At 44.8% G+C, this 14,856-nt stretch overlaps 1 protein-coding gene across 6 annotated transcripts in view; it reads left to right on the top strand.

Moving 5' to 3' along the window:
* MAP3K20 (mitogen-activated protein kinase kinase kinase 20) overlaps positions 1-14,856 on the top strand; it is a 1,120,268-nt gene that overhangs the window by 181,018 nt on the left and 924,394 nt on the right. The window contains exon 3 of one of the 6 annotated variants that reach the window (XM_078681552.1): positions 2,043-2,212. The exons of the other annotated variants lie outside the window; for them this stretch is intronic. Coding sequence (XP_078537678.1) covers positions 2,043-2,212 — 170 coding nt within the window. The remainder of the gene's footprint in view (positions 1-2,042; positions 2,213-14,856) is intronic. 6 annotated transcript variants of the gene reach the window in all.

Raw genomic sequence — 14,856 nt, 5'->3', positions numbered from 1 at the left:
TAGAGAGTTGTTCTTGCTCCTGGTGGTGTGTTTCTAGATCAAGAACTCTGGTTTCCACAGAGTCAACATCTTGCTGGAGGGAGGACAAGTGATCTGTCAGGTCTGATCGTAGTTGATCTGTAGAGGATTTGATATCCTACGCAGCTCAGATTTAAAGTCTCTAAACATAGCCAGGAGATCTGTCTTTGTGAGGGCCATTGCTGACGCACTTGCTTCGCCCCGTAGCGTTGAATGTTTTTCTGCCGTGGAGAAGAAATCCAAGAGTTTGATCGGTGGTTTTCCCGTTGATTTCTTAGGCGGCATAAGGCTGGGACCTTCAAAGCTGTGCAGGCAAATCAAGAATAGCGTGAGCAGTATAGCGTCTGAGAGGCGTCATGATGCGGTGTCTGAAGCAATAATCGAAGCGCTGGGAAAGATTGGAGCTTCAAAGCTAGCGCAGGGTTCATAACCTGAATCATGCTTGCCATTCATATAGTGGTGAGAGAAGGGCACCTCTGCCACATGGGGCTGCAAAGCCAAGTGTGTTCCAGCGTTTGGGTGACTACAGGGTGCCCTTAAAATCCACTTTTCTGTCTGAAATAGCCCCAGGAAAGGGTGTCCTAAATAGGGGCAGCGAGGCGCCCACTCGTGACCCCAGGAAGTGCGCTGAGTGGTCCCGTCCCTAGGGAAGGGAGCAAGCACAGGATGTCAATTCTGCAGTAGCGTGCGGTAGCGGCTAAGCAGGCAGGTCCTCAGTGAGCCCTTGGCAGTATCACAGGGTGTGTATGGATGGGAGCGATAAGCAGTGCATCAAATAAGCCCCCCGACGTGGGAACCGCTAGCTTCAGTGGGGCACGGGGCGAAGAGAACGAAGGACACCGCTATTTGGGGGGATGCAGCCGCCATCTTAAGGTCAGGCAGAGGTGGCGATTGCAGCGCTTGGCCGACGTTGGGGAAGCTCTTTCATTACCGCTAGTACCCCATATTTAGACTCTACCTTGGTCGTTGAGGCGGCTCGCTTGGGCTTCCTTTTCTGTGCTTCCCTGAGCGACGGGAAGAGGTTTCCGTTATCGCAGAATTTGCGCCGCCATCTTGTGCGCTGCGCGTTCCTTCTCCACGGCAACGATGGTAAACGAGATATTTCCCACGGTGATCAAGTCATAAAAACGACCTCCGTGGATGCCTCGCACCTTCCCATGCCGAAAGCTCAGTTTGCAGCACTTCTAGGAGCCTGTAACCGCACTTCTCAGCACATAAAGCGTGCGTGGACCGGGAGCTGAGACGGGTTACATCCGATCGGCCATCTTACCTGCCCAAGCCCCCAGCTTAGTGCTTCTTTGAGCATTCACACTTACTTGTATGCACATGTGCATGTTGTTCAGGGCTCAGTAGTGCATGTTTACATATATGACATGAAGCTCAATCCACGCCTCTTCACACAACATCTGTTGGACCTTCAGATCTACGTTTCTCAGCACACCTGCCACATAAGCTTCATAATTTCTCTGGTGGTCAGAATAGTCCTTCCCTTTAAAGCATTGGATGCTCATTTATTAAATGTTTTTATGACAGTCCTGAATGCAGAATATTGAACACAACTTATTTACCACGCAAGGTTAACTTCTTGGGTCAAGGATGCCTTTGCAAACTAACAGTATGAGAAGAAAAAGTAAGCACATTACTATTTTTCTTGATATGGGTTGGCTGAGGCTGTTAACTGCACCAGCCATCTGTTAGTTGATAGTAAAGCTACATTCATGTGTTGATTTTAGAGGGACATCTGATAGCTACTTCTCAATATAACAAATCCATCTACTATAATATAATGTATACTCATTAGTATTGTACTTTTCCTCTCGGCAGTATCCATTTTCTTCCCCACCACTGGCAATAGCTTAATACCATACTTGACTCAAAAGTAATATAAACACATTCTGTACACGTTGAATACACATCTTGCTCTTCTTGTGAAAAAGTAAATTCATATTAGCATTTGTAAATCTTGGAAAACATTTTTACTTTAATAGTGTGTACAAATCAAAGTCTAAATTCTTGATTTTTAGCATTATCCCTGCAACAAGTCTGTGAAAACTCCAGCAGATGGTGTGATGAAGTTCAATTCCTTGGCAACAAGCGTCCGGTTGCAGCAACTAAGTATCTTGATTGTGTTGCAAAGAACACACTGACTCGGGACGAATTTATACTCCATGAATTCAAAATGGCTGCAACCATTGTAAGTCTCGTGATAGTCCTGTGACGTTTTGGGATGTGTATGGACTGTAAGATTATTGCTGCATTACTCCCTGGATTTTAAACGCACTGATTTTAAAATTGATTACGAATTTTAGAAAACGATCTTTTAACTTACCTAGCACCTTGCACTTTGCACTAGCGGCGGATAGCTGTTGAAATTGACTAATAATTTTAAACTGTATTCACCTGTATTGCTATTTGCACTCTGCCTAAGCTGCTAAGGGTCACATTTTCTGTCTGTGCTCAATAATCCAGCCTGCCCGCCCCGGTCCGACTCGGTAGCCAATACCGTTGTGCGGAGGGCGGGGCAGGCAAGAGCCAGACACCCACAGGAAGTCGAGCAGTCAGCGTTCTAGCTGCTCACTCCTGAGGGCTATTTAGGCGGCGAGGAGGCACGAATCATTGCGGTAAGGGACGAGGTGGCAGCTTGTCCTGACCCCGCTTGACGCCTACAAGCTTTTTAGAGCGGATGCTCTGTAAGATTATTGCTGCATTACTCCCTGGATTTTAAACGCACTGATTTTAAAATTAATTACGAATTTTAGAAAACGATCTTTTAACTTACCTAGCACCTTGCACTTTGCACTAGCGGCGGATAGCTGTTGAAATTGACTAATAATTTTAAACTGTATTCACCTGTATTGCTATTTGCACTCTGCCTAAGCTGCTAAGGGTCACATTTTCTGTCTGTGCTCAATAATCCAGCCTGCCCGCCCCGGTCCGACTCGGTAGCCAATACCGTTGTGCGGAGGGCGGGGCAGGCAAGAGCCAGACACCCACAGGAAGTCGAGCAGTCAGCGTTCTAGCTGCTCACTCCTGAGGGCTATTTAGGCGGCGAGGAGGCACGAATCATTGCGGTAAGGGACGAGGTGGCAGCTTGTCCTGACCCCGCTTGACGCCTACAAGCTTTTTAGAGCGGATGCTCTGTAAGATTATTGCTGCATTACTCCCTGGATTTTAAACGCACTGATTTTAAAATTGATTACGAATTTTAGAAAACGATCTTTTAACTTACCTAGCACCTTGCACTTTGCACTAGCGGCGGATAGCTGTTGAAATTGACTAATAATTTTAAACTGTATTCACCTGTATTGCTATTTGCACTCTGCCTAAGCTGCTAAGGGTCACATTTTCTGTCTGTGCTCAATAATCCAGCCTGCCCGCCCCGGTCCGACTCGGTAGCCAATACCGTTGTGCGGAGGGCGGGGCAGGCAAGAGCCAGACACCCACAGGAAGTCGAGCAGTCAGCTTTCTAGCTGCTCACTCCTGAGGGCTATTTAGCCCCTCGTCGGGTCTAGCGCGCAGCGGTTGCGCGCAGCGGGGCGCCCTAGTCGGCGCCTAAGACAAGCCAAAGACCTGCCCGTCTGCGCCCGTCCGCGCCAGGACGGAGCCAGGAGCCAGAGGCTATGCCCGCTATTCATGCCGCACAGAGAACTATCAGGTATTCCATCACAGACCTATTGGCCCTTAAACCAGCTCATCCACTCTGCTGCAAAAATGAGAACTGGACATACCCAGAAGGCCCTTTCTCCTGTAAACTATGCCACTTCCAAGCTAACACTCAATCTCGACCAGATTGTAAGATACCACAGACCATTCAACATAAAAACGAACTACAATGTTTACTGCTAAACGTACGGTCAATGCCGAAACATCAACTTCAGATATGGGATCTAATCCACACTTCTCAGCCTGATCTGTGTTTCCTGACGGAAACATGGCTCAAACCCCATACAACCCCCGCCATTACGATCGCAATCCCTTCAGGATATAAGTTCCTACATATGGACCGACCCGTTAAAACAGGAGGCGGGCTAGCCATCATACATAAGGAGCACCTGAAAGTAACTATCATGGAGGAAAAATGTAGTCCAACTATTGAATTTATAATCTTCAGGATTAATCTCTCCACTAAAATCGCCAAGAAGGGTGCACTTGTTTACCGCCCACCGGGACCTAATGCAGGGTTCTCTCTTTCCCTCATGGAATCACTGACACCTTACATTAGAGCCAAGGAAGACTTTGTCCTCCTAGGCGACTTCAATATACATGCAGACAACCCGGAATTAAATGAATCCATATCCTTGCTTCAAGACATGTCCACTCTAGGACTCCAACTTCATAATTCGGACCCCACTCATGAAGGGGGTCACCTTCTAGATTTACTTTTCTCAAACTGCTCGACCATGTCAGGCAGAGTTACCTCCCAGTTAGATTGGACAGACCACTATCTGCTGGAGTTCCATCTTCCAATAAAAAACAAACTGCCACCCCATAAAACTCTTCCTCCCATATGGCGACGTCAATGGCATAAAGTCACCATAGAAGGTTTACAGAAGGTTTGGGAAATACCCGCATCCCTGGCAACAGACAGAGTAGAAGATACCCTAATCAAATTCAAGGGTTCCCTAACAAAGGCAATAGACAAGCTAGCACCCCTCAAACTCCACAAACAATTCCCAACTCACAAGAAGGAGAAATGGTACACAGAAGTACTAAGAAGTGAGAAGCAAGGGTGTAGAAGATTGGAAAAAAAGTGGAGGAGGTCACACCTCACCGTGGATAGGAAAGCCTTTTCTGATGCCCAATCTATATATTACAAAAATATCAGAAAGGCCCGCAAGAATAGTTTGGCCCAGCAGATTTCAGAGGCAGGCAACTCCTCGAAGGAATTATATAAAATACTTGAATCCTTTGTGAAACCGACTGCATGCGCTAGCGCAGACGATTTTTCACTGCCACTCTGTGAAGAGATATCCCTGTACTTCGAAAGTAAAATTAACACCATCTACGATAAAATCCTGAATGCCACTCTCACTAACAGTGGCAGACACGCCCCCAGTGTCAGCCCCACTAGGACTGCCGCACAACAAAGAACTGTATCGCTACTTACTTTTCCTCTAATATCTGATATCGATCTACCCCCTCTAATAAACCACATAAAATCTGGCTCTCCTAACGACCTCATACCTGCAAGAATGATGTCCCCTCTCTGCCCCTTCCTAGGTCCATTCATACAAACTATACTAAATAAATCCCTCAGCGAAGGGCAGGTGCCGTCTGAATGGAAACAAGCAGTCGTAAATCCAATTAGGAAAAATACCACACTACCCTGGTCAGATTTATCTAATCTGCGACCCATATCCCTCCTACCCTATCTCAGTAAACTTACCGAGAAACATGTAAATACCCACCTGTCGAACTACATCGAGGCAGCGGGGGGCCTGGACCCATCCCAATCTGTTTTCAGGCCCAACCACAGCACTGAATCAGCCCTCCTCTCCGTGACCGACAACATCAGGATGTCACTGGACAGGGGGGAATCAGTGATTCTAGTGCTGTTAGACCTGTCCGCTGCCTTCGACACGGTATCACATGATCTTTTACTCGAAAGACTGAGAGATGTGGGGGTGGGAGGTACAGCCTTGTCATGGCTGCATAGCTTCCTCTCTGACCGAACCCAAGGCGTCAGACTGGGCTCTCATTCCTCACCATCAAGAGAGCTAGCAAAGGGAGTGCCACAGGGCTCGTGCCTCAGCCCCACGCTGTTTAACATTTATGTGGCCCCTTTAGCTAACCTGATAAGATCCTTTGGATTTACCCCTGTATCGTACGCTGATGACACCCAGCTGCTCTTCCCTTTCCAGACCCTAACACCGGCAATTCAGTCCTCATTTGCTGATGGGATGAGGGCAGTAGCACGCTGGATGTCAAAAAATTTTCTTCAGTGCAACGTGTCAAAAACCGAGGTCATGCTGTTTGGAGGGGCGACTCTTCTCTGGTCCCCGCAGTGGTGGCCTCTGGAGCTGGGCCCCGTCCCCAACCCCAAACAAACAGCAAAAAATCTCGGCGTCAAATTAGACCAGGCACTCCTGCTTAAGGAGCACACCACGCAAGTGGCGGGTGCCTGCCTCCATGTGGTGGGGCTTCTGAGACGCGCCTTTCCTTTCCTACCCGAAAGCCATAGGAAAACTCTTATTCAGACCCTCATTATAAGCAGAATGGATTACTGCAACGGCCTATATCTCTCAGCAAATGAAGAACAGCTAGACAAACTTCAGGTTGTACAGAATACGGCTGCTAGGCTGGCCCTCAATGCCCCCCCCAGAACGCCTTCCCGCCCTCTTCTTCGTCAACTTCACTGGTTACCTATAAAACAACGCATCAAATTTAAAGTCTGCAACATCATATATCGATGCCTGTTTGGTACCAGCCCCAGTTACCTGAAAGAAAAATTCTTGCCCTATATCCCTGGACGCACTCTCCGCTCCAGCAACCATCTGTTGCTTCAGGTCCCAAAGATAAGAAGAGCCAGACAGGGTGGTCGAGCACTGTCCTATAAAGGACCAATCCTGTGGAACTCCTTACCCACCGAGTTGAAACAGACCAGGACCCTGGAGTTATTCAGGAAAAAACTGAAGACATACCTCTTTACCTTGCCTTAAGTCTGCCCGACCCCCCATCCTCAGCTTTATTCTTACAGTAATCTGCCAAAAGTAAGTAACAGCGCAGAGATATCCCTTCGGGAATTGATTCATGCGCGTAACAAGCAAATAAAAATAAATAAATAAATAAATATGTCTACATGTCACTTGTGCATGTCGTGTAGTGGAATGTAGCAACTACGAAGCCTCACACTAAACGAATCCCAAACTCTCCGGGCACCACTGACCTCCTCTGCTTCGGAAGCGAAGCATCTAAGAAGTGTGTAGAAATGCATCTCTGTGGCTGCCTGGCATAGTAAGTTGAGCGTGGATGGCTGATCATGACAAACCATTTCTTCTGACTTCTGAGGGATCGCTTGTAACTAGACGAGGTACAATCCACTTTCTACTAACTTAGAAACTTAGAAACAGCCTGAGGCTCTGCTCCATGTGCTGCTTGCTGGCTGTATTAAGAGGAAAGAGTAGGTAAATTAAGTCACTATTGGGGAAGGATGGTGATCTGTGTAATGTCACAGTGAAGTGTATGGGGTTTATTTAGAGGTTGGCGGATGTGGGATAGCCTACCCATATAAAGTTTACACTGTAAATGCACTCTAAATAGGTATCCGACCACCAGGTTTTGGCAGATATCATGCATATGCCAAACTTTAAATAACACCAATGTCACTTACTTATGATCATGGATTATATTAATAGGTATCAAATCTGCAGTTTTTGTTGAAATGTATGCAGTTTGATTATGGCAGCGTTACTGAATGATAGGGCAGATTTGTGTATGTTCTGAGGATTAGTGAGTGATGGTGAAACTTTTAACATTCAGTATCGATTACTGAGTCATGGTACAAATCTGAATGTATGCTAGAATTAATGAGTGATTATGCAGAAGTGCCCGTGCAGACAATAATTTACGTAATGGTGTAAATATGGCCTGGCACTCAAGGATTGTCGATGCAAATCTGAACAATCATTCAAGGTGAATGAGTGGTGGTGCAGACTGAACATGCATTTTGAATTACTGAGTATGCAGGCAAATCTAAACATACACTTAGTATTAATGTGCATTAAGAAATATATACTGATAGGGCACATCTAAACATGCAGAATGCTGGCAGCTCCTGACATTTGGTGGGCATTCTTAAAACAGTGGTGCTCACTGCTAAATAATGCTTGCACTGGTATAATGGTGGTAATTCTTAACATTTTGTTGGTACTCTTGGCACAATGGTTCCTTGGTGTATTGCTCCATCAATCCTTGGTTCCATTCATCCATCAGTGCTTTCACGTATTCAGCCATTCATATGTTTATGAACACCCTAAACTAATCCATGCACTCAGCCACTCATCCGTCCAGCTGTTTACACACTATCCCCTTTACTCACTTGCCCATCTACACAATCACTCACACAAGACTGTCAATCAGCAAACTTTTATTTTCACTTGTAAATTAGTAAGATCTATTGGCTTTGCGCACACCTGTTTAAGAATGCTGGTGGTTGAATGCTTTGAAAATCAAACATGGCATACTATTATTCCTGTTTGTGCTTTCCCTGTCCTTTTTAGGTCCCAGCCACAGAAAGCTTTGGCCCAGCCCACTGCTCATAATGGGAGGGCTGTATTGGCTATTGCTCTGCTCTGCTGTTCATTCAATGACATTTCTCCCTATTCTTGTTTTAGTGCCACCCAGGAGCATTTGCTGACGTTGCTTATACTCAGGGAACTACCTTTTTCTTTTATTTCCAGCACCCATTGAGGTGCATGTGCTTTTGCTCTATCCATTGTGCTTCTTACCCCCTTCATATCTCACCTGCTTACATTCCACTCACCGCTCAGCAGCATTTACTTCCCTAACTTTTATTTACTTTACCATTTCTCCCTTACACCTACCTGTCAGGTCAGTTGGTTGTTCAGTGTATTTGCTTATGTTTTTGAGTAGGCAGCAAAACTGCTGCATGCTCATTTCTAAATCTCTATTTTCGCACACTTTAACATTTTTTACCACTCCCAGATTGGTGACAAAATGACAGCCACACCATTCCATATGCACACAAACATGCATCATCATGCATGCACATGCATTCATCAAGGCGAACATGTGCGTATGCACCGTGACGAATGATTCACGATGCATGTGCACATGTCAGGCACTGTGCACGGCGGAAATCATGAAATGGGTTTCCTCTACTAGGAAACCCATTCCAAGATTGATGGACATGCATGTGCATGCATCTTGAAGCATGTGTTTGTATGCCAGTGTAAACAAGCAATGGCAACACCAGTGACTCAGCAAGAAAAAGCAACCACCTTTTAGCTTAGCTAATGTTGTATCACCTTCCCCCTATCGGCGTGAGAGAAGACTCCTTTGATGTTGCCCGTGTTGCACTTATATTATATGTGTGAAGGACTGTCAGGCTCATCCTCATAACTTAAGTGCATTGAGAACCCAACAGTAGCAGAGAAGGAATTGCAGGTGTTCCGCACTGACAAGCATTCCAGCTACTCAGTTGGCCTCCCGGCTCTTAAGATTAGCATGCTTGAGAATAGGTACAGTAAAGCACAGTTATCACAATAAAGATGCAATGTCTAACATAAACAGAGAAAACATATCGACCTTCATCAGGAAATCTGTGTTTGTCTTAATCTTGAGGAAATGGTTAAGCACCTGCATCTTCAGCAAGCACCACAGCCGGGTTAGTGCAGGTCGATGTTGATGTAGGTTTTTGAATGCTGGAGTGGGGCTCCATCTTACATTTACAAACTCTAGCAGTTATACTGCACCTCAGTTCTAATTAATTCAGGTTCAGGTGCCGGTTTACCGTTTTCAACTAGTCAAGTTGGGACCAGGTTTTCCGCCTCTGAAAGGATGCAGGGTGAAGGTAGGCTCTGCCATCAATATGCATTGGTGACGCGTACGTGGCACTACACAAATAAATGACCCAAGGGGCTGCACTTTTGGGAAGCCTGGGTAAGAAAGCAGGAATTTCCTGAAGAGAATGCTGGGGCACTCTATCTTTGTTGTTTCTGTGGGCAGCAGCTGTCTTCTGTCTTACACACATCGTTGTCACAAGGAATCTTTTTTAATTAGCTATGGTAACTCTTTTCAAAGGGTTCTAGAATAGTTACACAAGGTTTCCAGTTATTAAAAAAAAATAAACACCAAGCACTTCTTGCCACCAGATGTCACTGGACTTAATTGTGCAGGGGGTCTTAAGGCATCAGCCCTGGGTACCAACGCTACATCCCTCGTCAAGACTAAAGGCAGGGAGACCAGTTCAAGTTCTCCATTTTCCCAGAACAAACTAAGATTGACCAGGAAACATTACCGTTGTAGTTTGTGGGGGTTGTGGGGATGAGGGATGCCTCAATAAGGTACAAAAAGGATACATACTGCGGAACTTTGATGACAAATGAAATAATAGTGGTGGTGGATTAGCTGGCACAGTCACCTGGAGACATCCATCCTTTCCAGATGCTTATGATACTGCTGTTTGGTCCATACCTGTCCTTAGTGTGCTAGAATGCTGCACTGCTGCTGCTTTGGAGTACCTGTGCGGTGTGTGAGGGTAGCTTGCAATGATGATGTCTGTCTGTGCTGCTCCTCTTCTGTGCTTGAAGGTAACCTGCAGTGCTGTATCAGCGTTTTACTGGATCCACTTGTGAAGGAAACGTGTACTGCTGCTGCATATGTTATACCTGCTGTGTATGCAGGTGAAGCGTGCAAAGCTATTTTCATTACACTAAATCCAAGACTATTTGCGCCAATGCATGTTCCTTAAGCTTTGAAAAGTAGAAGAATCCCTCAATTTGTTAACATGGTGTTAGTGCAGTCGTTAGTATAAGTACAGTCAAGGAAAAGACCACACAAAATCGCTTACATTATACAATTGACAAATGCACACCTTGACACATTACTTAACCTACGAATTAGCTAATCTCTCCGAAGGTGACTATTGTGATGAGGGTTATTGACGTGATGCTCTAGTTGTACATTAATCCAAGCTGTGTAAAAAACGGCTGCCAACTGAGTTCTGTTTACTTTATACACCACATTCAAAATTTGTTTAGTATTGTCACTACAGTTCCTGTGTCTGGGTTAGTATACCTTGGCATTTGGAGGACCAGTCTACCAGAAATTGTTAAGAAGTAGGTAGAAGTCAGTTTTTGTTTTTGTCAAAGGTGAGCGGAATTGGAATTGTAGCCCACGGAGAAAATAGTTTTGAATCTGGATAATCCAGGAACAACTAGAGGTCTTTCTTAAGCAGATTGTAAATATTCACTATGGCTGTGGAACTAAATGTGTTTTGAGACTGGGAGTGTGAAGAATTCCGAGCTCCAGCATTCATTTGCTATAAATATATTGCTCAGTGGTGTTGGCATGTCCAGGCAGTCAAATTTAGTGAACTTAAACAACCCAAAGGACTTGAAAAAATAGATTGAAGATGGTTCAAACCCTGGCCAATACTTGAAACAACATTTCTCATACCCTAGATGTTTCCCAGGTTATGTATACTCTCTGTTGTGACATAGTAAATTTAACGCTATACAGTTGGATAGTTCGGTGAACCATTAGGGACTGAGGGCATTTATTGCATCAAGGATATTATGATTGGAGGTGAGTTGTATTCCTTCGATCCATTTTATGATCAATGTAAACTTACGGCGACATAGCTACTGAAATGCTCCCACATTCCTTTTTGCTTACAGGTTTATTTAAATGAGGGTATTCTTCATTATCTTGATGAAAAGCTGCAAGACATATTCATGCATACACAGGGATGGAGGTTTTTATGCTTATCTTATTAATAGCCGCAAGAATGGTCTGGAGAGTTTTAGAATTAGATGGAGAAAGAAGCTTAATAATAGAACAAGCCAAATAATGGGGACAGTCATTATGTGTCTTGTTTATAGAGAACTACTTAGCATGTTTAAGTGGAAAAGATCACGTACATCATGTAATAGACATGTCCAGGAAGGAGATAATTAGTGTCATATTCTAGCTACCTGTCCTGCACTACACAACGGGGGTAGAACTGCCAATTCTGATGTCAGTATGTTGGTAAAAGAGCAGCATAACTAATTTTTTTGGGTGCTGATGTCCACATACAGAAATGTGGAACTGGATTTATATTTATCGCTATGGCTGTAGCTGAGCTTAAATTGGCCTCTGCTATGAAGATGCAGAGCCTCCTAATTATCTGGAATAGAGGAATATAGGGATTGATTGTCACGACTTGAAATATGGTATTATCTGAAAAAGAAGTACATTAGGGAAAATGGGTGCCAAGGGGATGTTGCTTCAGAAGTACCTGGGGGCCTATTAATAAAATAAATCCATTTTGAAGTACACAAAGTAATATTCTCAGACATTGTCTATGTTAAGATTTTAAAATAATGTGAACCAGGTCATCTCTATAAAAAAGAGAAAATGATGAATTGTACAGTGCTATTGTAAAAAGGTGGTTATAAAGTAACATCTATCCTTCTCTTGAAGGTGCCTGTGGGCATTGTCACGGGCAGTGCTAAATTTATTTTAAAAAAAAGTAATTGCAAGGGGCTCGAAGTTTTTCATAGAACCCGTGCGGGCTTCTCAAGTATTCTGGTTGCTGAATTCTAAGGTTACTAGTCTAGACTCCACCTCATGCCTCTTTATTTTCCACCCTACACTTCCTGTCTCTTTTTCCCACTCTTGCAGATACTTTTTCATTCCACCTTTGTCCCTTTGACCCTTTTTCCCTCATAATGTTGTGTATTTACTGTTAATTAAAATGTGGACTCGCAACCTATTGTTAACTTCTGCATTCCAAATTGAAATTCAGATGTTCTGCTGGCTGATCAAAATGCTGACTCGTTGAAAGGTTGGCGAGGAAGTAACTGGGTATCCAGGTGTGAAATAACTAACGTGTGCCCTGTAGTAACTGTGAGAAATAGTGGTAAAGAGATGAGACACTAGGCTTCTTTCTACCTTTTTCAGCCTTTCGCATTCTTGCTACAAGGCAAAGTACACTGATGAAAAATGTGTCCCGACCTCTGCTGCCCACCACCTGCAAACACTGACACAAATTAAGTGCTGCTCTTACCTCTATGAGTACGCACATTGAGGGTTTGGCCTTTACAGGTGTCTTGTCATGTGACTGGCATCCCGGGGAATTAGCAGCACTTTCACTGTAAATATTGTGGCTACTGGTAACATTTCACATTGTTTCCATGTTGTGTAAGGACTGCGCTGATTGGATGACAGCAGTGACTGCATGGTTTTGCATTGCATTCAGATGCATCAGTTGCACTTCAAAGAGTTTGGCTAAATATTATTCTCAGCTTTGATGACGCACATGAGGCCAATCATATAATCCGAAATGCCACTGTTTACACCGCATAGGGCATAACGCTGGCTGTTGCTAGTCAATTATTCATTCCATGAAGTCACCAGTGAGCTACAGTGCATGTCCTATTCTTTTCTAATCTCTCTGAAACATTGTACAGTTTACATCCGGTCTGAACGCAGTTCAGTGCTGATAAAGTCAGCACTTCGGGGAGTTGATCCTTCTTACATATGTCAGGTACAAGTACACCCCGTAGCCTTTTGGGAGAGAGGGGGGAGTGGCGGGAACAGACCACAAACCAGAAAATTGTATGTAAAAGGCCGCTTTTATTGAAACAGGTGGACATAACATACATAAATCCTTGGCAACAGCCTTACAAAACTAATCCTCACTAATCAAACCACTTACCTAACCCCCGACCCCACCCCGCCCTTAAAATTTCCTTGAACCCGCCCCCACCCATACATTACAAACAATACAAATCAATGCATCAACGTATAATCCAATAAATTCCCAGAATCCCTTAAACACCCCCCTGCCTGCTTCTTTACAACTGTCAATCACCCCACCTGAGTAACCGCACTAAAATTAAACCTGTCTACCCCTCCCTGTCGATAACCCAAACTCCAACAATGATCAACAAACCTCTGCCATCCCTGGCAAACTTCCACTAACCCCCGCACAGCACCTATTCCAAGTGTCAATACCTAGCCAAACAATCCCTGCTCATCTGTTCCAACAAAGCCACCCAGAAAATCTACCAAGGGAAACAATTTACCCAAAAATAAGGAAAAATAGGGTAGGAGGGGGGGGGTTGCAATTAGCTAAATCTCCAAGCCACCAGGTCACCAAACCTTAAATGGTGGCTGGGAGCAGGAGCCCAAAGTATTTATAAATTGGGCTACCTTTGGGGTACAACTTAAGCCTAATTGCAAAATGTCTGCTCTTGTGGATAAGCCCATCCCCCCCACCCCTCCCAAACTACCCCGGGGGGGGGAGACCTCCCTGCGGTCGTCTACCCCCCTAAGCTCCCCTTGTCTGAACTTTTAACCCCAGAATGAAGCCAGAATGTTTGCAAGTCACGTGCATCACTCAGCACAGTTCTTCATGGGATGAAATGCTGAGTTTTTCTGGGAGTTGAGGATCGGACCTTGACAGAAAATAAGCCGGTACTAAAATAAAAGTGGCTCCATTAGTGAGTTAGATAGCTAAAAAGTGGCCAATGTTTGTAAATGGAGACAGTTTTGAACTTGTAAAGACAAGCTGCATACGAGTTTGTGGGGGTATGGACGACTGCATGAATTTGAGATTTTTACAGGCAATGCTTGTTTTTGTATCGGAAAATTAACAGTAAAAGCCGGCCCAGCAGACCATCAATCATGCCCACAAGCAGCCAGAAAACTGGCCCTTACACTGATCAGTCAGACCAGCCCGTCGAGCACTGCGTGATTGCCCAATAGGCCAGTCCGACCCTGTGAGAGGTGTCTGTCTTGAGCAGGTTGTATGTTCTTACAACGAACTCCGTTGTAACGCATGCCTTTACCTTGCATGCGTTACAACGGAATGCTATTTTCACGCTTATCCTGCTCCACGTATTTTTCCGTGGTGACGTCATACGTAGTAAATAAAAAACGTCAGTTTCCTTCGTCTGCGACGCCGATTGCCTGCACATCTCGACTAAAGGTTAGTGTTTTTATTGGGGGGGGAAGCCCCCCCACCCTCCTTTTTTTATTTGTACCCTTTACCACACATGCTTTTACTACGTACCTCGTAGTAAACGTATGCGTGGTAAAGGCTTTTGTTGTAACCCCGCATGCGTTGTAATGCATGCGTGGTTAAGGTTTTCGTTGAAACGGCCGCGT

This window comes from Lissotriton helveticus, chromosome 3_1, assembly GCF_964261635.1.
Source record: "Lissotriton helveticus chromosome 3_1, aLisHel1.1, whole genome shotgun sequence".
Classification (NCBI taxonomy): Eukaryota; Metazoa; Chordata; class Amphibia; order Caudata; family Salamandridae; genus Lissotriton; species Lissotriton helveticus.
This window is presented reverse-complemented; position numbering and strand designations above follow the sequence as displayed.